The sequence below is a fragment of the Mustela lutreola genome, chromosome 3 (assembly GCF_030435805.1).
Source record: "Mustela lutreola isolate mMusLut2 chromosome 3, mMusLut2.pri, whole genome shotgun sequence".
NCBI classification, from domain to species: Eukaryota; Metazoa; Chordata; class Mammalia; order Carnivora; family Mustelidae; genus Mustela; species Mustela lutreola.
In genome coordinates this window covers 96,718,043-96,745,346 of record NC_081292.1, presented here as the reverse complement: position 1 = coordinate 96,745,346, position 27,304 = coordinate 96,718,043, and the positions used below count along the sequence as shown (strand labels likewise).

The window sequence follows — 27,304 nt, the reverse complement described above, 5'->3', positions numbered from 1 at the left end:
CCCCACCGAGCAGAGAACCCAATGCGGGGCTCGTTCCCAGGACCCTGACTGAGATCATGACCTGAGCCGAAGGCAGAGGCTCAACCCACTGAGCCACCTAGGCACCCTGGAAAAAGTTTTTTTAATCCATTAATTATGTTTACCCCAAGACCCCCAGGGAACAGCACTTTACCATGCAAGCCATTTTCGAATATCCATCTCTGAACCTGGAGGTAGCTGGAACACATAACCTATTTTCTGGTTGTCATTCTGAGTAAAAGGCTCTCATGCCATTTAGTGAGCAGAGAACAAGTGCTGGGCAGATAACCTTAATAAAAAAGAACTACCCTGCCTAAAATGCTCTTCTGGTACAGCAGAGCAACACCACAGAGAGATCACGGCTATCCTATTTATAATGGCCTTAGAGAGAAGGTACAATGCAGTTACTGCCACAGCCAGACAGCAACAGGCACCTGTTATTAGCTGTCTACCACAGGAAACCTACCATTAAGTAAAAAAAACAGCCCATTAATTACCAATTTAATAGTCAAATTAAGCTTGAAATTATTTTTTAAATAGCCTTTTTCTGAAACTGATAGTACTCTGAGAGATCATTATCATCACTATCATTACTTCAGACACTGGCTTTAATACACAGGTATTCTTCACCCCCCCCACAGGTATTCTTATTAAGCTAATGACAAAGGCTCTCAGTCATTACTAAAGAGTAACAGTAATATTTAGGACTCTTATTATCTCCATTTCAAAATGAGACAGGAAAAGAAAGGTTAAGTAATTTGCCTAAGTTTACAAAACTATTTTAAGTAATAGAGTTAGGATTCAGCTAGTCAGTCTGGCTCCAGAATCCATACTCTAAGCAACTGTACCTACATACTACAAAACCTGTAAGAAAAAATCCGATGATGGATTTGATACAGAGGAAAGCATAATGGGGCACCTGGGTGGCTCAGTGGGTTAAAGCCTCTGCCTTGGGCTCAGGTTGTAATCCCAGGGTCCTGAGATAAAACCTCACATCAGGCTCTCTGCTCAGCAAGGAGCCTGCTTCCTCCTCTCTCTCTGCCTGCTTCTCTGCCTACTTGTGATCTCTGTCAAATGAATAAATAAAATCTTAAAAAAAAAAAAGAAGAAGAAGAAGAAAGCATAATGCAATACATGATATTTAAAACGAAAAAACACACAATCTACCTTTGAGATGCTGTGAGGAGAAGAGTCTCAAGGGTGTCAAAATCACAGGTTTTCTTTCCATGCACAGAAAAAAATGAATTACATCCTTCTGGTGGAGGCTCATCAGCTGCTATCTGTCATTTAAGACACAAGACATTCTTGTAATGATCTCTAACTGAAGAGTAAGGACATGAATATTCCAAGTTGGTAATTAGATAGCAATGAAGTAACATCAATAAAAGCAAAAATTAACATCTACTGAACCCCCATGATGTGACAGGATGTTTCTTATGTATTATTTCATCTAGCTCCTCCCAATATCACTCCAAAAGGTACTTGTTACCATCATCCCCAAAACAGAACTTTAAAATCTATCTCAGAAAAATAACAAAAGATGTCCAGGGTATACAGTATGTACCTTGAAGAAAACTAAGCTTACACAGTCCCTATTAAGTATATTAAGTCCACATAATAAACATAATTACAAATTAACCTGAAACCCCTCTATGACATAGGAAGAATGACATGGCATCTAAAAAAGTAACTGGACCTAAAAAGGATTATAGATGGAAGATAAAATTATCTAAAAGCATAATAAGACATTCCAGGGAAAGGCTGAATGAGACATGAGTTTATGTTTAAAGTGAAATGCATAAATGCCAACGTATAATGAGACAAGTCAAGCTGCAACTTCAATGAGGCACATTGAGAAGAGTGAGTATAATGAGATGAGAAAAGAAAGAATATAATGACAAGTACTGCAGTGTGCACTGTCATTTATGTAATACATTAATATTAAGATGTTCTTTTCTACAAACGTAAGAGAAATAATCCAGAGATGGAAAAATGGAAAGCTTGCCATGAAAAACTGACAGGAAAACTTTTCATTACATTCTTCATTTTTCTGTGAATTATTATAAAACTTACAACACAAAGAAAAGAAAGAATAGTTTGATAAAGTCCCATGTACCCATGACCTGGCTTCAATATTTTCACCTCATGGCCAGTCTTATTTCATTCACCTTCCTGCCACACTCCAATGGATCATTCTGACACAAATCCCAAATAGTATCTCATTTGTAATGTTTCAGTTTGTCTCAATAAAAGATCAGATGTTTTTTTTTTTTTTAAACTACCTATTACCACCCTTTTAAAATGTAATAAAATTCTGCATAGATGGCAACTGGCAATATGGTTTTTCAATCCTTCCAAGTTCCCTCATTAAAACAGAGGATAAAACTGGATAGCAAATGGATCACATTATGACAAACTGAATGGGAAAAAATATCCCTGTGACATAAGACCTGCGGGTATCAGATGCCATTGAGAAGGAAGGAAAGGGATGTTTAATAACAGAGACTCTGATGATCCTGACAAAGAAAACCAAAGAGCTAACAGGTTTTCACTGTAAAGTATGGCAGGCCAATGCATTTGTCCCATCTAGTACCAGGTGAGCACAAGGAGGTCCACGAAAAGGCTAAAGGGCTTAGGTTAGTTTAGCTGCTCTGAACTCTCAAAATTCACCAGCTAGTAGTACTTGCAAGGACGGGGCCCCACAGTAAGGAGAAACTACTGAGGGTGCAATGAAACTTGGGAGAGCACAGGGATATAGAGACAACTAAAGAGAAAATCCAATGAAAATACAGGAGGGGAATAAAGGAAATCCCAAAAACCATGCCACCATTTTTTTAAACCACCATACTTCTTTTTTTTTTTTTCTCTCTTTTAAGGTTTTATTTAGTCATTTAACAGAGAGGGAGAGTACAAGCAGGGAGAGCAGCAGGCAGAGTGGGAGGGAGAAGCAAGCTCTCTACTGAGACAGGAGCCAGACATGGGACTTGATCCCAGGACCCTGGAACCATGACCTGAGCCAAAAGCAGCCGCTTAACAAACTGAGCTACCCAGGCATCCCCACCATACTTCTTTTTAACACTACCTAAAATCAAAAGAAGAGGGAGCCATGCCAACCTTTAAAAGATAAGGAAAACCAATTTCACATCAAAAGGAGCTGAAAAGTCTCAACGTCAAATCCTACACAAAGCTAAGAAAAGAGAAGGGGGTCAGAATAGAATAACATCTTTATTTTTTTTTAAGATTTTTTTTATTTATTTGACAGACAGAGAACACAAGTAGGCAGAGAAGCAGGAAGAGATGGAAGAAGAAGGCTCCCTGCTGAGCAGAGAGCCCGATACGGGGCTCAAGCCCAAGACCCTGGGATCATGGGATCAGCAACAACGGAAATCTTCTACATCTGCACTGTCCAATGAGGTAGTCACTTATCACTGGTGACCATCAAACACTTGAAATTTGGCTGATGCAAATGAAGAGCTAAATGTTTTACTTTATTTAATCTACCTTATTTAAACTTAAACAGTCACACATGGCTACTGACTACTATATTGGACAGCATAGCTAATAAAGTCGTGTCAGAAAAACACAGCCCCCAAAAAATGGAAATGTGAACTACTATTTCAAACAAGTTAAAATATATTAAGAAAATTATATTAGACATAATGAAGAACATAAGGCAGCATTAGAAAAACTCAGAAGTGAGGTGAAAGACTCAAGAGAAAAGAATCTATAAAAGAAAAATCATTGCAAGGAATGCCTAGGTGACTTAGTCATTAAGCGTCTGCCTTCAGTTCAGGTTGTGATCCCAGGGTCCTGACCAGGCTCCCTGCTCAGTGGGAAACCTGATTCTCCCTCTCCCACTCCCCCTGCTAGTGTTCCCTCTATCACTGTCTCTCTCTGTGTCAAATAAATAAAATCTTTAAAAAAAAAAAAAAGAAGAAGAAGAAGAAAGAAAAATCATTGCAGAAATTGAGACTAAACTAGAAGGGGCACAAAAACAAACATGAGAAGTAATGACTTAAAGAAACAGAAGACAGAAGAAGGAAATATTTAAAAATCAAAAAGAAATAAAGAGAAAGCAATTCAGAGAAAGTGACAAAGAAGCTAGGCAAAGAAAGTTCAACATGCAGGGAGAGATTATATGAATTCCAAAACAAGGGACTAGAAAAAACTTAAGTTTTAAGAAACCATTCTTGAAATAAAAAATGATCTGAAACTCTCTATTAGTAAGTACATATTGGGTATCTGAGAATACTGACCCAGGACAATCACTCTCCAATTTTTTCAACATCATAATTCACTAGAATATAGTGTAAGCCATGTTAAAGAAAAATTAATAATCCTTCAGGGATCTAGACAAAAGGACCAAGAGACTTTAAGAGAAAGAAAACAAGATTATTATCCAACTTTCTCCAAGAAGACTTTATGGTAAAAGAAAAAGAAATATGTTCAAGCATAGGAAAGAAGATATAAAGCAAGGACTTTATATCTAACATATATAAACATGCAAAACTGAGGAAATATTGTTCCCATGAGCCCCTCTTGAGGAATCTACCAGTAAGCAAGAGTCAGAAAAGCCAACTAACTAAAGACATGTGGCAAAAAGACTACTGGTGACACCCCATCGTCTAACAGTAAAATTTACAAGTCTTAGTGACAAAGAGAAAATCCTGAAAGCAGCCAGGGACAACAAGTCTGCTACATACAATGGTAAAAATATTAGATTGGCAACAGACTTCTCCACAGGGACCTGGCAAGCCAGAAAGAACTGGCATGATATACTCAGTGATTTTCATGAGAAAATCACGCAGCCAAGAATACTATATCCAGCTAGACTATCATTGAAAATAGAAGGAGAGGGGCACCTGGGTGGCTCAGTGGGTTAAGCCGCTGCCATCGGCTCAGGTCATGATCTCAGGATCATGGGATCAAGTCCCGCATGGGGCTCTCTGCTCAGCAGGGAGCCTGCTTCCCTCTCTCTCTCTCTGCCTGCCTCTCTGCCTACTTGTGATCTCTCTCTGTCAAATAAATAAATAAAATCTTTAAAAAAAAAAAAAAAGAAAGAAAAAAGAAAATAGAAGGAGAGATAAAAAGCTTCCAAGACAAAAACTAAAAGAATTTGTAAACACCAAACAAGCCCTACAGGAAATACTGAAAGGGGTCCTTTAAGCAAAGAGAGAGCCTAAAAATAGTAGACCAGAAATGAACAGAGACAATATACAGTTAACAGTGACCTTACAGGCAATACAATGGCACTAAATTCATATCTCTCAATAGTTACCCTGAATGTAAACGAGCTAAATGACCCAATCAGAAGACACAGGGTATCAGAATGGATAAAAAAAGAAAAAAACCCATCAATATGCTGCCTACAAGAAACTCATTTTACACCCAAAGACACGTCCAGATTTAAAGTCAGGGGGTGGAAAACAATTTACTACGCTAATGGACATCAAAAGAAAGCTGGGGGGCACCTGGGTGGCTCAGTGAGTTGAAGCCTCTGCCTTCAGCTCAGGTCATGATCCCAGGGTCCTGGGATCGAGCCCAGCATCGGGCTCTCTGCTCAGCAGGGAGCCTGCTTCCCTTCCTCTCTCTCTGCCTGCCTCTCTGCCTACTTGTGATCTCTGTCTGTTTAATAAATAAATTTTTAAAAAAAGAAAGCAAGTTGGGGTAGCAATCCTTGTATCAGATAAATTAGATTTTAAGCCAAAAATTATAATAAGCGGTGAGGAAGGATACTATATCATACTCAAAGGGTCTGTCCAACAAGAAGATCTAACAATTTTAAATATCTATGCCCCTAACATGGCAGCATCCAACTATATAAACAAATTAATAACAAAATCAAAGAAACGCATTGACAATAACACAATAATAGTAGGGGACTTTAACACTCCCCTCACTGAAATAGACAGATCATCCAAGCAAATGAACAAGGAAATAAAGGCCTTAAATGACACACTGGATCGAATGGACATCACAGATATATTCAGAACATTCCATCCCAAAACAACAGAATACGCATTCTTCTCTGTGCACATGGAACATTCTCCAGAACAGATCATATTCTGGGTCACAAATCAGGTCTCAACCAGTACCAAAAGACGAGGATCATTCCCTGCATATTTTCAGACCACAATGCTCTGAAGATAGAACTCAATCACAAGAGGAAAGTTGGAAAGAACTCAAATACATGGAGTCTAAAGAGCATACTACTATAGAATGAATGGGTCAACCAGGAAATTAAAGAAGAATTGAAAGAATTGATGGAAAAATATGATAATGAAAGCACAACTGTTCAAAATCTGTGGGACACAGCAAAGGAAGTCCTGAGAGGAAAATATATAGCAATACAAGCCTTTCTCAATGAAACAAGAAAGGTCTCAAATACACAACCTAACCCTACACCTAAAGGAGCTGGAGAAAGAACAGCAAAGAAAGCCTAAACCTAGCAAAAGAGAAATCTAAAGGTCAGAGCAGAAATCAATAAAAAAGAAACCAAAAGAGCAGTAGAACAAATCAACGAAACTTGGGAGTTGGTTCTTTGAAAGAATCAATAAGATTGATAAACCCCTGGCCAGACTTATCAAAAAGAAAAGAGAAAGGACCCAAATAAATAAAATCATGAATGAAAGAGGAGAGGTCACAACTAACACCAAAGAAATATGAACAATTATAAAAAACATATTACGAGCAACTATACACCAGCAAATTTGACAATCTCGCATTCCGAGAGACATATAAACCACCAAAACTGAACCATGAAGAAATAGAAAACCTGAACAGACCCATAACCAGTAAGGATATTGAAGCAGTCATCAAAAATCTCCCAACAAACAAGAGCCCAGAGCCAGATAGCTTCCCAGAGAAATTCTACCAAGTTGTTTGGTTTTTTTTTAAGATTTTATTTATTTGACAGAGAGAGAGAGATCACAAATAGGCAGAGAGGCAGGCAGAGAGAGGGGGGGAAGCAGGGTCCCCACTGAGCAGAGAGCCCAATGCAGGGCTCGATCCCAGGACCCTGAGATGAAGACCCAAGCCGAAGGCAGAGGCCCCACCCAATGAGCCACCCAGGTGTCCTCTACCAAACTTTTAAAGAATTAATTCCTATTCTCCTGAAATTGTTCCAAAAAATAGAAATGGAAGGAAAACTTCCAAATTCATTTTATGAGACGAGCATTACCTTGATCCCAAAACCAGACAAAGACCCCATCAAAAAAGAGAATTACAGACCAATATCCTTGATGAACACCAATACAAAAATACTCATCAACCTAGCCAACAGGATCCAACAGTATATTAAAAGGAATCATTTACCATGACCAAGCAGGATTTATTCCAGGGCTGCAAGGTTGATTCAACATCCGCAAATCAATCAATGTGATACAAGACATTAATAAAAAGAAAGAACAAGAACCATATGATATTTTCAACAGATGCTGAAAAAGCATTTGACAAAGTATAGCACCCTTTCTTGAGCTCAAAACTCTTCAAAGTGTAGGGATAGAGGGTCCATACCTCAATATTACCAAAGCCATCTATGAAAAACCCACAGCGAATATCATTCTCAATGGAGAAAAACTGAGAGCTTTTCCATTAAGGTAAGGAACACAGCAGGGATGTTCATTATCACCACTGCTATTCAAAACAGTCCTAGAAGTCCTAGCCTCAGCAATCAGACAACAAAAAGAAATTAAAGGCATCTGAATCAGCGAAGAAGTCAAACTCTCACTCTTTGTAGATGATATGATACTTTATGTGGAAAACCCAAAGACTCCACACCAAATCTGCTAGAACTCATACAAGAATTCAGTAAAGTCTCAAAATATAAAATCAATGCACAGAAATCAGCTGCACTTCTATACACCAACAACAAGACAGAAGAAAGAGAAATTAAGGAGTCAATCCCATTTACAATTGCACCCAAAACCATAAGATACCTAGGAATAAACCTAACCAAAGATGCAAAGAATCTGTACTCAGAAAACTATAAAGTACTCATGAAAGAAATTGAGGAAGACAAAGAATGGAAAAATGTTCCAAGCTCATGGATTGGAAGAACAAATATTGTGAAAATGTCTATGCTACCTAAAGCAATCTATACATTAATGCAAACCCTATCAAAATACCATCCATTTTTTTCAAATAAATGGAACAAATAATCCTAAAATTTATATGGAACCAGTAAAGGCCTCGAATAGCCAGAGGAATGGTGAAAAAGACAGACAAAGTTGGTGGCATCACAATTCCACACTTCAAGCTCTATTACAAAGCTGTCTTCATCAAGACAGTACGGTACTGGCACAAAAACAGACACATAGATCAATGCAAAAGAATAGAAAGCCCAGAAATGGACCCTCAGCTCTATGGTCAACTAATCTTTGGCAAAGCAGGAAAGAATGTCCAATGGAAAAAAGAGTCTCTTCAACAAATGATGTTGGGAAAATTGGACAGCCACATGCAGAAAAATGAAACTGGACCATTTCCTTACACCACACACAAAAATAGGCTCCAAATGGATGAAAGACCTCAATGTGAGAAAGGAACCCATCAAAATCCTTGAGGAGAACACAGGCAACAACCTTTTCGACATCAGCCACAGCTAACTTCTGCCTAGAAACATCCCCAAAGACAAGAAATACAAGGGCAAAAAGGAACTATTGGGACTTCATAAAGATCAAAAGCTTTTGCACAGCAAAGGAAACAGTCAACAAAACAAAAAGACAACTGACAGAATGGGAGAAGATATTTGCAAATGACATATTAGATAAAGGGCAAGTATCCAAAATCTATAAAGAACTTAGCAAACTCAACACCCAAAGAACAAATAATCCAATCAAGAAATGGACATCGGACATGAACAGACATTTCTGCAAAGAAGATATCCAGATGGCCAACAGACACATGAAAAAGTGCTCCACACCACTCGGCATCAGGGAAATACAAATCAAAACCACAATGAGATATCACCTCACACCAGTTAGAATGGCTAAAATCAACAAGTCAGGGAATGACAGATGCTGGCGAGGATGTAAAGAAAGGGGAACCCTCCTACACTCTTGGTGGGAATGCAAGCTGGTGCAACCACTCTGGAAAACAGCATGGATGTTCCTCAAAAAGTTGAAAACGGAGCTACCCCCTATGACCCAGCAATCGCACTACTGGGTATTTACCCTAAAGATACAAATGTAGTGATCCGAAAGGGCATATGCACCCAAATGTTTATAACAGCAAAGTCCACAATAGCCAAACTATGGAAAGAACCTAGATGTCCATCAACAGATGAATGGATAAAGAAGATGTGATATATATATACATACATACACACACACATACACACACAAAATGGAATACTATGCAGCCATCAAAAGAAATGAAATCTTGCCATTGCAACGATGTGGATGTAACTAGAGGGTATTATGCTGAGCGAAATAAGTCAATCAGAGAAAGACAGTTATCAAATGATATCCCTGATATGAGGAATTTGAGGGGCAAAGTAGGGGGTTTGGGGGGTAGAGAAGGAAAAAATGAAACAAGATGGGATTGGGAGGGAGACAAACCATAAGAGACTCTTAATCTCACAAAACAAACTGAGGGTTGCAGTGGGGAGAGGGGTAGGGAGAAGATGGATGGGTTATGGACACTGGGGTGGTTATGCGCTATGGTGAGTACTGTGAAGTGTGTAAGCCTGAAGATTCACAGACCTGTACCCTAGGGCTAATAATACATTATATGTTAATTTAAAAAAAAATAAATCATGCAAGTAAAAAAAAAGGACTGGTGGTTGAGCATTAAAGATATGACTTATAGAACTAAGATGAAATGAGGGTTCAAGGAGAGAGTATGAAACATACTCTCTAATACTTTCATACTCTAATATGAAACATCTATGCTCTAGGTTAGAATATATTCATTTTTAAAAGTGGGGGAAGGGAAAATGGGGATCACTAAGCCAAAAGAAAAATTTTTAATTGTTTATAAAAATGTAATTGTGGAGGCACCTGAGTGGCTCAGTCAGTCCAACTCTTGATCTCAGCTCAGGTCTTGACCTCAATTCAAGCCCCACACTAGGCTCTGCACTAGGCGTGGGGCTTACTTTAAAAAAAGAAGAAAAGAAAGAAAAGAAAAGAAGGAAGAAAAAGAAAGAAAGAAGAAGATGTAATTGTGGAAATGGAAGGACTACTGTTATTAAGGTTACTATGTATGTAACATGGATAAAACAAACAAGTAAACCACAAGATAGTCTAATTCTACCATCCCTTATAACCTTGAGAACCCATATTCTTAGTGTGGAAGAAAAGACCTATAGCAGTAACAAAGTTGTCCTTAATTTGAATTGGAAATATCAGTATGAACACATGAAGTATTTCATCTTTACATAGCTCTATCTATTTTGCCTTTAGATATACAAGTAGTCACCTCCTACCTCTACCCATTTAAGAGTCCTAAATACAATGACCAACCCATTGCAGTGCGTATCCCTAGTGCCTAGACTGTGCTCTTAAAATACCATTCCTACCAAAAGAAAACAACAAGCAAACAAAAAATTTTAATGAGCCTCCTACAGAAATAGTGGATCTCAAATCTATGGCCAGAGACATACAAGATAAATCTGAAACTACTTACCATACCCAGAGAGCAAGGAAGCAATCAAAGACTACCAGCATTACATCAAAAGAACTCAGTAGAATACTCACTTTGTTTTCCAAATTTAGTACAAAGCTCAGTAATCAATACATTATAGTACTTTCACAAATAAAGACATATCAATCAATGGAATAAAAACCCAGAAGTAAACCCTCATACATATACTCAACTGATTTTCAATAAGGGTGCTAAGACTAATCAATAGAAAAAGGACAGTCCCTCAACAAATGATGCTGGGAAAACTAGATATCTACAGGCAAAAGAATGAAGATGGATTCTTACTCTATAGCATATACAAAAATAAATTCCAAATGGATCAAAGACCTAACTTGAGAGATAATATGTAACCATAGAACTCTTAGAAGAAAACATAGGGGTAAAGTTTCATGACACTGGATTTGGTTATGACTTCTTGGATACGACACCAAAAGCACAGGCAACAAAAGCAAAAATAAGATAAAAAAGCTTCATCAAAATTTAAAAATTTTGTGTATCAATGGACACTACCAACAGTTGAAAGGCAACCCACAGAACATGAGAAAATATTTGACAAGTATATATTTAATAAATGATTAAAAGCCAGAGTATATAAAAAAAACTCCTACAACAGGGGCGCCTGGGTGGCTCAGTGGGTTAAAGCCTCTGCCTTCAGCTCAGGTCATGATCTCAGGGTCCTGGGATCGAGCCCCACATCGGGCTCTCTGCTTGGCAGGGAGTCTGCTTCCCCCTCTCTCTGCCTGCCTCTCTGCCTGCCTCTCTGCCTACTTGTGATCTCTGTCTGTCGAATGCATAAAATAAAAAATCCTTAAAAAAAAAAATACTCCTACGACAACAACAAAAATCAATCCACCTGAAAAATGGGTAACAACAAATAAAGGACAAATCTCCAAAGAAGAAACACAGATGGCCAATAAACACATGACAAGATGCTCCACATTGCTGGTCATTAAGGAAATGAAAATCAAAACCACAAGATACCACTTCCCCCCTATGAGGACAGCCAGTATCAAAAACCAGAAAATAACCCGAGTGCTGGGAAGTATGTGGGAAAAGTGAAATCCTGATACATTACTGGTGGGAATGTAAAATGGTGCAGCTGCTATGCAAACAGTTTGGTAATTCCTTAAAATGTTAAGTACAGAATTGTCACATGATCCATGAGTTACACTCTTCTGTATACACCCAAAAGAACTAAAAACAGAGACTCAACCAGACAGTCATAAACCAATGTTCCAAGCAGCATTATTCACAATAGCCAAAGGAAGAAACAATCCAAATGCCCAGTAACAGATGAATGGAGAAATCAAATGTGTTATATACATCCAATGGAATAACATTCAGTTATAAAAAGAAATTAAATTCTGATACATGGTACGACATGGATGAACTTTAAAAACATTATGCTATGAGAAATAAGCCAGACACAAAAGGACAAACACTGTACAATTCCACTTAAATGAGGTATCTAAAATGGGCAAACTCAGAGATGGAAAATAGAATGGTGGTTACCAGCCAAGGGGGAGAGGGTAAGGGGGGATGGAAAGTTATTATTTGAGGAATATAAAGTTTTAGTTTTGCAAGATGAAAGGAGTTCTGAAGATGAACTATGGTGATATTTGCATAACAATAAGAATGTCCTAAATACCATCATACTGCACACTTAAATTAATGCCCAAGATGATAAATATTACCTTACCTACATTTTCCCACCAAAAAAAGTTGAAACAAAAAAAACTAAATGGTTAAAGTAAAAGGATTCTAGTGAACCAAACTCATTCAAAAATCTGGTAAATGGCAGGAAAGACTCAAGGATGTATTCTGTCTTCCCCACATAAACAGCACCAGGTGACAGTATATACAACAACAAAAAAAGAATGAGAGTCACCACTTTACATTCCACAAAGAATTAATGGATTAAGCATAGAGCAGGACTAACTGCTAAATCAAAAAGAGTTAAGAAAGACATTAAGCATCTCCTAATGAAACAGAACACTACCTATGCACTTGCCAAAAGGATGAAACACAATTCTCACTGAGCCTCTAGATCAGCTGCCAACGTGCCAGAAACAGACAGAGAAAAAGTTGAACTGCATCATGAGTACCAACATGTGATCAACAAAATACAGACGGCAAAAAAAATTATTCAAAGAAAAGAAAGGAATAGAAGAAGAACCTGTAAATTCAATGCCCCCCGACCAAAAAACAATTATCAAAATTTTTAAAACTTAGCAAGACTAAACTATTGTGTGGAGATGCACTCAGGCAATATAATGATAAAGAAGTGCAGCAAGTCATTTCAAACAGAGGTTGATACCCTCTTGTTGGGAGGGTAAAAGGTAGCCGTGATAAGAGCAGAGCACAAGAAGGGCCGGCTGCCAGAGGGCCTAAGTTTTACTTTTCGACCTGGGGGAAAATTACGAGTACTCACTTCGCAAAAATTCATTATACTACATATTTCTTGTGAGTGGTTTTCTATGCCTCCTTTATTTTATAATAAGACAGTGTTTTTAAAATTAACATTTCTTTTACATCAAATATATGATCGGTGTATGCTCATCTTCAATTCCTTTTTTTTTTTTACAAAGGCAGTCTGTTCAACTCAAAATCCAATAAGATCCACACACTGCATTAAGATGACACATATTTTAAGTCTCTCTTGAAGTTCTTCCTTCCCTCCTTTCTTTCCTTATAACATTTGTTGAGAAATCAGATCATTTAACTACAAATTTTCCTACATTCCAGATACTCTTATTACCCCTGTGATATTGCTTTGTATTTCCCATCCCCTGAATTTCCTGAGAACTGCTTTTAGATCTACGGCTGTGATCTGATTCATGGTCAATTGGTTTAATAAGGCTGTATCTCCTATGCTGTGCTATATAAAAAGTCTGGTAGTTTCATTTATGTGTGGATATTCTTTTCTTTTCTTTTTAAAAAAGAAAATAGTGTAAATTATGTTTTTTTACTAAAAAAAAAAAAAAAAAAAAACCTGTGATCTGAAGATTTAATGCCAGCTTTGTTTTCTATTTATAAACAAATCCTCAGAAATTTCAATCAGAAAAGTTATAGCTCTGTAACACAATGCCAGCACAACCACAATATATCCAATCATCATGTTATACCAGCCATAAAAAATACTCTTATCTCTAAGCACTGAATTTACCTGCTGGAAGGCTTGAATTGTAGCTGAATACGAATGAAGGGACAAGCAAAATTTCAACAAATTCTGCTGTAGAGGTGACAGAAACTGAAATGCAGCTTCTAATATTGTGTGATAATAGGAATAATCAGTACCTGTCAAAGAAGAACATTATCCAAAATAATTACACATGACTAGATATATGCAAATAAGATAGTTCATAACGTATAAAGCTATGTGTTACAGAGGTATATGGTGGCAAAATGTTACCACTCTCCTATCTGGAACTGTTGTCAAATGCTTAGAATTCCCTAGAATACAGGAAGTAATTGGACTCTTCCACCCTTCTTCCCTTTGTTCACATTATTCCCTCTACCTGGACTGCATCTATCCCACTTACCTGGATGACTAACTCCTACATACCTCCACAAGAATTCAGCTGTGACATCACCTACTCTTCAAAGTCACTCCCAAGCCCTACCCCATGCCTCACTGGAACAAGTACATCTTTTCTTTGATCCTATACTATTTCTCTGCTTACCTCTTTCAATTACCACATCATTTACAAAATTATTTATTCACTACCTACCTCTCTCCAAATAGTTTTTGAGCCCCCACAGGCAGAAGGTTTATTGTATTTATCTTTGTATCCCCAGTGCCTACCATATGTTTGTTATTCACTCAAATAACCCAACAAAACTGAGCAGTGTGATGAGGAAGTACAGAGTATAAAAGGATATTAACAAAACTGTAGTTTGGGAAGAAGCATTTAAACAACTAGAACAAACTATCTGAGCTGGAAAAAAAAAAAAATATATGTACCAGTATGAAAAACTCCCCAGAATATATTGTTAAAACGCAAGGTACAAAGCAATATATAGTTGAACCTTGAACAACACAGGGTTTAGGGGCATCAATTGCTCCATCAGTCAAAAATTCACATATAGGGGTGCCTGGGTGGCTCAGTGGGTTAAGCCTCTGCCTTCGGCTCAGGTCATGATCTCAGGGTCCTGGGATCCAGCCCCACATTAGGCTCTCTGCCCGGCGGGGAGCCTGCTTCCCCCTCTCTCTGCCTGCCTCTCTGCCTACTTGTGATCTCTGTCTGTCAAATAAATTAATAAAATCTTAAAAAAAAAAAAAATCCACATATAACTTTGACTCCCCCAAAACTACTAATAGCCTATAGGTGACAGGAAGCTATATTGATAACATAAAAGTAAATTAACACACATCTTGTATGTTATATGCAATTAACATATGCATATAATAATATAATTATATAATAAGCAGAGAGCCTGCTTCTCCCTCTCCCTCTGCCTGCCGCTCTGCCTACTTGTGCTCCCTCTCTCTGTCAAATAAACAAACAAAATCTTAAAAAAAAAAAAAAATGGAACCATAAAGAGAAAATACATTTAAGTACTACACTGTATTTACAGAAAAAAAAATCTGAGTATAAGTCAACCCATGCAGTTCAAACCCATGTTATTCAAGGGTCAACTGTACATAGTGAGCTATCTTTTTTACTGTTAAGAAAGAATGAGAAATAAGAATACATATGATGTATTTATTTAAAAAAAAACACTGAAGGCTAAACAAAATAATTTAAACAGTTATAAAAAGCAAGGGAGAAACAGGAGGGGGACCGGGAAAGAACAAGATTTTTCTTTATAAGCCTTTTAAAAGCTTGACTATTAAATCATATATTATGTATCAAAAAGTATTTTTAAGGAATATAACTAACATTTTAAAAAGTAAAATATAAAAGGTTCTATATGGCATTAGCATCTTCTAAGCAGAAAAAGACACCAGAAAGAAATACTTAAAATGTTGCCAGATTGTTAATGGTCAATACCTTTGGGTGGTGGGACAATGGATAATATTTCAAATAAAATATTTAACACACTTTTATGATCACTTTCAAGAATTCATACTACCCCAACTTTAACCAAGAACACATTATCATTTATATTGAGGAAATTTCATTTTAAACATCAGAGTTCAAATTTCATTATAAAACCCACTTCAATAAATTTGTTTTATGAAACTGTAAACTAAAAGTAAAATGATTCTTTTTGGTAACACAAACAATTCCATTTGACTCTAAATTATGTAACTCAAACTACAGATACTTGCTCAAACCTTTATGTACTAATATCACAAAAAAGAAATTCAGACTTGGCTTTTAAAATTTGTATTATTTTAACTAAAAATCAAAAAGTTAAAATCAATTCAGTTAAATACTAATAGCAATCACTTTGTTTTCACACACTTCCTCTACAACAAGGCCTGTCAACGTAACATTCAAGGTTTTAGCTACCTAAGTTATCTGCATCTTTAACTAGTAATGTTTATACTACAAATATCCATAAAGCTTATATTGAACTAGAAAGTGTGAATGCACATCATAAACTGTAAACAAGTGATACAGTTGACATTGGCATTCATCTGATACCTCAACACTCAAGCTGTGGGGGCTGGCAGGCGTAACAGGAAACATTTTGGATGGCACTAACTTAATGATAACAAACCTAACGAGAATAGATCAGCTGTGCAATTAGTTCATAAGAAAAGAAAAAGGGAATCAAATCAATGGTAATTAAGTTAATACTAAATGATTTTAAATGAATTTGACTTCTATAAAATATTCATATAGCACTTCTAATAAAATAATACAAAAGAACAAAAACAAGCAGGGAGAAAGAAATCAAAGGTAGTACTTATAGACAAAGTGATAAACTGCTTCAAAAGCATTAGTTTGTGTTGGCTCTGCTGACTACCATCACAACTCTAGTCATTAAGATAAAAACATTTTCCTTTAATTACTAAGCCATAAATACTGTGAAAGAGACCATTTTTTCCTAATATTTTCCCAGATACCAAAGTCAAAGAAGCATTTGCTTCAATTTTACCGTGATGATCGGATGATCCAATATTTTGACTGGCTTCTACAAAATTCCAAAATTTCTCTTGACTGTCTTCTGCTAAAAACTCACTGGGAGAAAAGGGGGAAATATCAGATATAAAACAACTTAATAAAATCTTCTAATGTATGCTACATTACTAAAGAAAGTAAAAATAGGTTTTTAAGTTTCCAAATGTCCAGAGTTTGGCTTTTATAATATACATTATACACAAGCATGTATAATATATATTCTAATGATAAGCAAGTCCTATTAGCTTATTGACTATTGATAACTAATTAGCTTAGTAGCTTACTCACTTATTCATATTAATAGCCTAATAGGTATTCCATAAGAAACCTGGAACAACTATGTAACAAGAGGAAAGTTCCAATATAAATAAATCTTATGAAACCCCATTTTGTTGAAAACGCTGTTGGTAATAGCAGAATTACAAACTGACAATTCTGGTACTAGTTCTGTTCATTTATTCTCTGAAAGACCTTACAAATTACAAAAAAAAAAAAAAAAAAAAAATGTTTTACCTAAGGTTCTCCCAAGGAAAACATGAACCCTAGAGAAATTTCTAGGAGACTAAAGGCAGCATGTTGTAATCTTTTAATATCCATAAATCCAAATTTTTAAGATCACCAAATTTCAGTTTAATAAAATAAGTTCTTAGAACTTAATGCCACCTTAAATTTTTCTTGACTTTACTCTACAGACCTACATAATGGCCATTCTAAATTTCCCTTCATTCCAGAGCCTAAAATCACTAAAAGAAAATGTGTATACTGATCAAATGATTCATGTAAATTAGTCATCTTCTCCTCTGAGACGGAATACTAACGTAGTGGTGATCTTTCACTGTCTTAAAGCAAACTACAGATCTGGATCTCAGCTTACCTAGCCAAAGGAAGACTTTCCCATTACTTGTCAACACTGGGGTGTACAACTCTCATTCTACTCCACAGCTAGACACAGAAATATGGGAAAAATAAGAAACATTTCCTGGTAACACACAGCCTCTCTAAAAATAGGTTTCTGAAAATACCCATTATCATAATTTATTAAATTATTTAGTACCTCCTTGAATGTGGGATTTTTCTAAGCTTTCTAGGCTTATGGCCTAAGAAAACAAGATATTAAGACAAATAGATTATGATATTCAAATAAACACTAAATTCACAAATTAAAGCTGCATTCACAAGATAGGCTTGTGGAAAAGGGGGGAAGGATAATACACTCAAAGGTTATAATGGTGAGAACAAGGATTCACTGAAGCTAAGACCCTCCTTTAAAGGCCAACTGCAAATAAATATATGCTCCTCATATAATTACAGGAAAACTTGAAATATATATTCTCCTTCAACCCACTGCATAAATAAGTCTTATGACACATAAGTTTCAAAGAGGCCTAAGAAAATTAATTACTAGATTCACTGAACTAATCCAAGGAGGGTAAGAACAATACAAGATAATGTTAAAAGGAATGCTGCCATTTGTTTACAGTATAATTCAGTTTGTTTGCTTTTCATTTTAAATTGTTGTTTCACTTCTTATTTATTCCACTGAGTAAAACAGCTACAGTTTTTCAGATGAAATTATATGATATCTAGGATTTGTTTTAAAATAGTCCAAGGGGATAAAGGAGGAGGGTAGTGGTAGTTATGGATTAATCCACTTGAGTTGATAAGAGCTAAAACTGGGTGACAGGTAGAGGGAGAGCACATTATATGTACCATTCCACTTACAAATGTTTTGAAAGATCACAATAAAAAGTTTTTAATCAACGACAAAAGAAAGAAAAAAATACATAAACAACCTGAATGTCCACCAGATAGCAAAAATCTGGTAACTTGTTTTCTAGATTTCCAGAGTTATTGTTGGGAGATCAGAAATGGTCTTTCTTCCATAAAGAAGTAGAAAGGGAAGGGAAATGAATATTTAAGGAGGGCTTACTATGTGACAGGCACTATGCTTGGCATATTCACTCATGTCCTTAAATCCTCACAGCCACCCTGATTTAGAATCATTTTTAGAATAAAGAAACTGTAACTCAAGAGAGGTTATTGATTTGCTTAAGGGCATAGAATTAGCAAATCAAAAATCTGGAATGCAAACTCAAATCTATTTGATCTCTATCATGCTGAATTCTTGGGCCATTACAGTATCGAGTACTCAACAAATGATTATTGGTTTCTATTTTAATAATAGTACTTTACTTATACAATATTTCTGTTAGTAATTATGGCTGTTCTACTTCAATTAAATATATATCACTTCATAAACAACTAGAAAGCTACAACTGCTTCATTAGGATCAGGCTTAACCTAAAAATAACATGGGAATATTTTTAGTCCCTAAGGACTAGATGCAGGGAAGGCAAAATATCTGTGGTAGTTGCATGTCTCAATGTGTAGAGATACATTCTGTCCCCTCTCCCTCATTCAGATGGACAATGCTATGATCTGCCATCAATGTCCTCCATGGACCTAGGAGGGAAGAATGGTGGCTTCAGCTACTTCTGGAGGCAAATATCGAGGATTTCTAATAATGCTCAACTTATTTCTGAGTTGCCTAGATGTCCCATTACCTTGCCAAAATGTCTGCAAACAGCCAAAGAAGAGGACTAAAAATAATCAACCAAAATGGCAAATGGTCAGAAAATCATGAAAAGGGGCAATATTTGTAAAATGCAAAGTTGGTGGAGGAAGTGATATACATTATTCACTTCACAGAGATCAACGAAACTGAAAAAAATGAGTTAATTAAGACTGACAGTTTTAACATACTTTCTCAAAAATCCCATAAGTATATGCCATAAAAATCTTCTGAAACAATGTACAAAACCAAAAAAAATTATTCTAAGTGAGAGTAACTGAGTGGCACTCAATAAAGAATGCCAAGCAAAGTACTATAAAACATGTTACAGTTAATTGCACAAAATTATTTAGAAAGTGATAGTAAATCCTAAACACTTAGATTTACACCAGACAAATCATCCAAAATAAAACTGGAGGGCAAAAAAGGTCAACTATTAGAGTCTGCTCAGGCAGTCAGATCTCAACCAACCTTCGGTCACTTTACTTAGAAGTGCCTCTCCATCTAATAAAGTTCTGACACTGGAAGAGTTCAATCCATTTATCAACTTGTAACACTGCTGTGAAATAAATGTAGTAGTAATTTTTTCTTTTGGCCATTTTATTGTTGAGAGAAGGGAGGCACAGAGGAGTGATACAAGCTTAAGTCTGATCAGCAGAAAATCCATGAGGCTCCTCAGCAAGCCAAAATCAGATCCTAAAAGTCCCACTTTCCCACTGGTCCTCTTTTATCAATTCCAAATGAAGCTGTTTCCTTAGAAGATGCCACTATTCATAAACACAATCAACACAACAAAAACTCTTCATTCACATTTTTCTAGGAATGAAGGAGGAAATGTTAGAAGATGAAATTCTAAAGTTGAAGAATACAAAGATAGACCAAAGTTAACTGAAGTAATGCAACAGTTCAAATTTCTAGCACTATCAAATTCTGAGATTTACCAACTGCTTACCATTCAATCTACCGAAATTTATGCTTTAGAATGATTCCCTGTAAGTCCTAGATATATATTATTTCAGATACAATAAAAATAAGTTTCCCTCTATAAGCAAAACACTGACTTTTTAAAAGAGAGATAACTAGTTATTTATTTTATAAACACTAACTAAAAAATACACTTGGAATACAAAATCTCCCAAGAAATCATTGACTACTGTATTTTATTTGATTTTGTATTTTATTGTATTGTATTTCTTTATTGTATTGTATTGATTTTAAGACACTGTCAGTTTTAAGACATACCGCTTTTATGAAACACTAAAAAGGAAAATGTTACCAATTTTAATTGTAAGATAACATCTTGATTTCATTAAAATGCACCTTAATTTTGGAGATGTTAAAATGTGGAACAAGTAAAATCTTGGATAAAATCTAGCCTTGTCCTCAGCCTCCCTTCTGTGCTCTCATATCTCAAGGTCTTCTACCAACTTCTTAGAAGGAGCAGGCCCTCTCTCCCCGAATCTTGACAAACTCTCTTCTTTCTCTTTTATTAAACACCTCTTAAAACCTTTTTCAAATAAATAGAAAAATTCCTTTAAGTACAACTCTCTCTTCCTTTATTACCACATGTACACGTTTCTTGGAAGATGATTTAACCAATTCAATAAATTTGTCCAAAGAAGTCCCTAAGTATCTCTATGAATCAATATTACCATATCCTACTGACAGATTCTGTGTTCTAACAGCCTCTGACTAGCACACAGCACAATGCACACTGCAAGAGGCACTGACTAAATGCATGTGATGATAATCTCACTTCCTAAAAAAGCTCCTGAATACTCACTAGCAGATCCTACATTTTTACTCAAACACATGAAAGAAAAAAAAGATGTCTTCTTACCTGACTTCTAACAACAATGGAGTGGAAAACCATTTTGTCGTAAGAGAGGTTGTAATGGCTTTTGAATCTGCCTTTACTGAGGAAAACAGCCATAGTCCAGTGAATATAGTCATAAGTCCCATTTTATAGCAAACCCCTAAAAAGAAAAAAAAAAAAAAAGGTTTTGCCACAAAGAAATGTTTAAACCTGAATCTTAATACTTAGAGACACAAAGTAACATGAAAATTACAGAAATGGAAATGCTTCTGAAATTTAACAGCACCTAATCTCTCCATGGTTTCAACTTGCTGAGTGACTGATATATAACTAAAGGTGTCGATCATATACTCTTTCCTATAAAGACTCCATCCCATCGTGGGGTGCCTAAACTATACACAGGTCTAAATCAGTTGGTAGCACAGCAGGGAGCACACAATCATACTTTATGAACCATAAGAGTAAACAAAGCTGAGGCAGATGAAAATGTAAATGATGGGTATTAATAGTGTCCCCCCAAAAGTCCTAACCCAGCACCTCAAAATACAAACTTATTTGGAAATGGTCTTAACAGAAGAAATCCAGTTAAAATGAGGTCATTAGGGTGGGCCCAAATCCAAAAAGACTGGTGTTATAAAAAAATGGAAAATGTGGACAGAGAGACAGGCATGCAGTGGGAACACCATGTGAACAGACACAGGGAGAATGCCAGAGAAGACAGGCAAACGCTGAAACTATACTGCAAACCACAGAACAGAACACCTAGGGCTAGCAAATGCTGGAAGAGGCAAAGAAAGACCCTCCCCTACAGATTTCAGAGGGAATATGGTCCTGTGACACCTTGATTTAGAATCTCTGGCCTCCAAAACTGAAGACAAGGAACCGTCATTGCTCTTAGCCACACAGTTTGGTACTTTGTCACAGCAGCCCCAGAGGGCTAACAGATGGGTCTTGAGTGTAAATGCAAATCCCATTCTGAATGAAGAATGTTAGAACTCAATCATGGGTCCCTATCTACAAAATAAGGAAGATGGAATCACTGGTAAATTGGCACAGCCATCGAATGCAGGCCTCCTAACTCCCAGCAGCAACCTCCTCAAGCACACTGAGGTGTCAACATCATTTCAGAAAGACTCCAGCTCTAGGCATCTTTGGCCTGATTTTTCATCTCAGAGGTCAGCCTCACTGAACCCTAATCAGACTTCCCCCCAGGCCGTATAAGTCAGCATCTAAGTTCCACCCATTTGAATGTGAATCCAAAGAAGACTTGAATATGTGAGAAACACCAAAGCAAAGTTGTGCTTCTGCATGCTAGTGTTCGGTCGGAGAGGCTCACACCAGACTCACCCCAATTCCTTGAGATACTGATTAAAAAAGCTACTGCTTGGAGGATCAGTCAGTACCCTATTTTTACAAAAAGCATTAACAGTTGTGCCACAGCCTGCTTCACATAATACACAGTATCTCTAAAGAACAAATGGTCAAAATCAAACTAAACCAAATAAAAAAGTTACTTTTAAGAGTTTTTAGTTCAGACACTGTCAGCTTAATTGATTTAATTGACTAATTAATATCCCATTTATAAATAAGCACCAATAAATAGCCAACATTTATAAAGACTGGGGCTAGCCACCTAGACCCCGACACTGAAACTTGTTAGCAGATTTCTGGATGGGGTGAGGGTTGGGGGTGCGGAGGTAGCCCTTTCAGAGTGCAACAAAAGTTACTGACATTTCCTACAGAGGAGCAAGCAAGAACCAAAAATTTTACATACAACTTCAGACTACTCAAGAACTCTTAGTTCTTCCCTCCTTAGTTCCTCCCCTACAGGTCCCAGAACTACAGCCTCAGAAACCTGCTCTGTATGACAGAAAAACTTGGCTAGTGAAAAGAAAGAACCTTTCAGAGTCAGGGACTTCTGACAAATTACTGAGTTTGCTACTTACTAGCAGTTTAACCACAAGGAAGTTCCCTAGTAACTTCTCTGGCCCTTGGTCTCCCAGACTCTGAAATAGAAATATCAGTATCTGCCACACCAGGACATTCTGAGAATGAAAAAGCAACATGAAAATTACTCTCTCAAGTGCCAAGTACTACACCAGAATTAACTGTTCTAATAAAAGACGTTCTTGTAAGAAACCACTTTCTAAATTACAGAATAATAAATCGTTATTACATGGGCTTAAAAAAAATGTCTTGGAAATACATTTTCTGTGGTTAGGGGAAAAAATCCCCCCGCCCCCGCAAAGTCACAAAACTTTTAAACTGGAGACAGAATATATGAACTATGTTAGCATTACTATACTATAGTTCTGTTTACAATTTGCCCCCAAGGGGCCTAGATGTGTAGTCCCAAAAGTAGTAATTCTGGACTAGAAACTGGACACCACTGCCAATAATCCCAGGCAGGCTGCATGCATAGAGTGATGAGGGAAGAGGGAGTGACAAAAGGTCCCCCAGGAAGCATTAAGATTATTGAGCCATTGCTCTGGGCCCAGCACAGTGTCAGGTGCTTTGCATATACCATGATATCTAGTCCCTCCACACAACTACCCAGGAGACTGTAGTTTCTAAAGGGTGGCAGCCATGACTACTTTGTTCACCATAGCAAATAGCACAGTGCCTGGAAAACAGGAGATACCTATAGACTTGCTGCATAATGCATGAAACGTTATCATTCCCAGCCTCAGAGAAGCTGAGGAACTTGACTAATATTAATAAACAACAATGCTTGGAACCCACATCTGCCTGTTTTTAAGTTCTACAATACCATGCTATCTCTGGTTTTGGAAGGTAAGAATTCATACTGTGCAGACCCTGACTGAGCAAAGAGCTTTCTTGTGAGAATCAACACAAGTCCAAGGACTTTCTAGGGACAGAGTCCTTGGGATATAGGTGGCTGAGAAGACACAGTTTCAACCTGAAACCAAGCATGCCAGCCTGAAGTTGGGACCAAAGCAAACTGACCAACTAGCCTGACGGGCTTGCCTCAGGGACAGAATGTGAGCTCCGCAAGAGCAGGGAGCTTCGTCTACAAGGGCCACATGCTTAGCATAATGCCGGGTACACAAGAGGTGCTCAAAATGAAATAAACACAGGCCATCATTCATTAAAGAAAGAATGAAAGCAAATAGAAAGGAGTGTGACAAGAGGAAAGATGCTACAAAAAGCTTAAGACTTAAGAAGGGTTAAAATGAAAACTCTAGGCACCAAGACTCACCCAGAGATTCCCTTAAACTATTTTTTTTTAAGATTTATTTATTTATTTATTTATTTGACAGGCAGAGATCACAAGCAGGCAGAGAGACAGGCAGAGAGAGAGAGAGAGAGAGGAGGAAGCAGGCTCCCCGCTGAGCAGAGAGCCCAATGTGGGGGTCAATCCCAGGACCATGGGATCATGACCTGCACTGAAGGCAGAGGCTTTAACCCACTGAGCCACCCAGGCGCACCCCCTTAAACTATTTTTTAAAGGGACAGAGTTCTTGGGGCAAGGTATAGCACCATTAAGATGACAGAGAAAAGTGAACCTTAAAGAAAAGCTCTCCCACCCAGACCCCACATCCTTGATGCCACAGGTAAAACTACAGGAAAAGACTGTTTCAGAGAAGCAGAAGTAAGAACTTCACTGAAGTGCCTTTTGTTTGATGCCTTTGTATGAGAATCTTATCACTCTTGATCCTAGTGGTCCTTAAATGTTGCTAGTAAATATGAATAATGTGAGAAATAATAGCTGTCAGAATCTACAATGTGGCATTTCATGATCATAGGCATAGTGCTTGTGGCACGGTGGGCAAATTAAAAACATTCTTTAATAAGTCCTAGGCCCAGGGCACCTGGGTGGCTCAGGTCAGTATCCCAGGGTCTCAGAATCGAGTCCCAAATCGGGACTGTTCCTCCCTCTCCCTCTGCCTGCTGCTCCCCCTGCTTGTGCTCCCTGATAAATAAATAAATAAAATCTTTTAAAAAATAAAAATAAATAAGTCCTCAGTCCAAATGTACTATCTTTAAGATCCAGTCTGGCCCATTCTCCTTAGTTTAAATTAATGACTATCTCTTACTCATTGATCTACAGTAGGATATTGGAAATATTAATAAAAACTGTATTATGGCAAACACTTTTCACTTTCTGGAAAACAGAGGAGGCATAAAATTCTAAATCACCAACTTCTTCCATTTCTAAACTGAAGATAATAGCTGGCAAACTTAAAAAAACAACGTGCACGATGCAAGCTTACAGACAGCCACCTGAGCTTCAACATACATGATTAACAGTGAGGAAAAATATTAGGAAGGACTCTTCTAGAGAAATAAATTTACTTTCCAAATAATTAAACTTAATATGCATTTATACCTATTAGCAAGACCGTTTGCTGTGAACCCCATAAATCCAATTTTTTTAAGTAGTTACTATTCATCTGGTATGAAAATGATCACTGGTAACTGCAGAGAAGATCTAACAGAATTTTCTGCGTAGTTTAATTTCTTCCTTTTAAGCTAAACATGCACTATAAAGCTGCCATCCTAAAAAAAAACAAACAAACAAAAAAAAAAACGCTGCCATCCTACTGTAGGAAGCAATGTTTATTTCCTTTAATAAAAATGAGTGTTGGGGCACCTAGGTGCTTCAATTCAGTCTGTTAGGCTCAGACTCTTGATTTCCCCTCAGGTCATGAGTTCAGCGTCCAGAGATCAAGGCTTCCCCTTCAGGCTCAGCACAGAGCCTGCTTGAGATTCTTTTTCCCTCTCCCTCCACCCCTCCCCCTGCTCACGCTCCCTCGCGCTCTCCCTCTCTCTCTGTAAAAATCAATAAAATCTTTAAAAAAAAAAAAAGTGTCAAGTTTGTCAAAAGCAGGCCAAGTGGAAAGGCTACAATCATCCCAAATTTTGTGTGTTAAGTAACTATTTTAAATGTTTCAGACATCACATAGTACTGGCCAGCAAGTGCACGATGAATGTTTCTAAGATAGTGTAGCACAGTAAGGTATAAGACCTCCGGACTTCAAATTAACAAAATATGCTAGTTCTCAAATCTGGCAAGAAATGCAAAACAATCCGGAGATTGGCCAACGAAGAACTGTTGACATCCATAACTTATTGGCGATGTATGCAGATCTTATTCTTCTGACAGGTCCCACAAAAAGTGAAACCGGATTATCCAATCTCCAGCCAACAGATCCTCGTATTTAAATGAAAACGGCAACCAATATGCATTACTTTAATTCATTTTAGGGAAAACAGAAATCTATTAAAAAAAAAAAAAAAATGAAGTCGTTCCCCAATCAGAGTCCTGCAAACTGCTGGTTCTCAACCTACTTGGGGTCAGGGTTGATCTAAATTCAGGTTAGGGCACTTCCCCCACCTCCTTCTGCACTTGGGCACACTGGGCTAAAAGCTCTTCACTGAAGACTCAAAACCGCTTAAGAGAGTCCGTGGTCACTCCCGCAGAATTGATGCTTGTCCAGAGACCACTGGGGGGACGCGCAAAAAGGACAGGACTGGGGCACGGAAAGAGAAACTGAGTCAGGAAAGAAGCGGAAGCTCAAGGTGACCGGGGCACGGGGTCGCCTCGCGTCCCAGACCCTCTCCCCGTCCACGAGACCTCCCCACGCCAAGCCAGGCGTACCTGTCACCGGCCGCGCAGCCGCGGCACACGCGCCGCTCGCGTCCCCCTTCCTGCCCATGCTGGGCCCGCGCCTCGTCCGCGACGATGCCAGCGACAACGCCGGGGCGGGGCGGTGACGGCGGCGGCAGCGACTGCGCCAGTGAGCGGCCGACACGCGCCTTTCCCGCGGCTCCCCTCAAGCCGGTCTCGCAGAGCAATAGCCCAGCCGCAGGCCACTTCTTACTTCCGCTTCCTAATGGCGAGAGCCGGAGGACTTCCGGCTACCGAGCCCCGGCTGAGGCAGCCTAGATCGTCGCTTGGCCACCATCTTGTATCCGAGGAAGCACCACCTCCCTCTTTGCTCGCCTTTGTGTAACGCCGTTGGGAAGGACAGCACGTTGAAGACCTCGGGAATGGGACTAGGAGTGATCACTGCGACCCAAAAACCGTATCAGGTGATGAAGCCGGATACCAGTTTAAGCCACTTTTCCGAGTTGAACTGTAGGACACTTCAGAGTCTACTGCCTTAAACCCTTATATTAAAAGAACTGCTGCACAATAAGGGAACAAAATTGCTTAAT

At 37.8% G+C, this 27,304-nt stretch overlaps 1 protein-coding gene across 2 annotated transcripts in view; it reads right to left on the bottom strand.

Annotated features, from left to right (window-relative positions):
- The window catches only part of UGGT1 (UDP-glucose glycoprotein glucosyltransferase 1), a 127,608-nt gene extending 100,627 nt beyond the window's left edge, over window positions 1–26,981 (bottom strand). For both annotated transcript variants that reach the window (XM_059166539.1, XM_059166540.1), the window contains exons 1-5: window positions 26,745–26,981; window positions 21,146–21,281; window positions 16,711–16,793; window positions 13,826–13,956; window positions 1,186–1,298 (exon numbers count right to left, since the gene is read on the bottom strand). In XM_059166539.1, the coding sequence (XP_059022522.1) occupies window positions 1,186–1,298; window positions 13,826–13,956; window positions 16,711–16,793; window positions 21,146–21,281; window positions 26,745–26,802 (521 nt within the window). In that variant the 5' untranslated portion in view covers window positions 26,803–26,981. The remainder of the gene's footprint in view (window positions 1–1,185; window positions 1,299–13,825; window positions 13,957–16,710; window positions 16,794–21,145; window positions 21,282–26,744) is intronic.
- Between the last annotated feature and the right edge of the window lie 323 nt (window positions 26,982–27,304).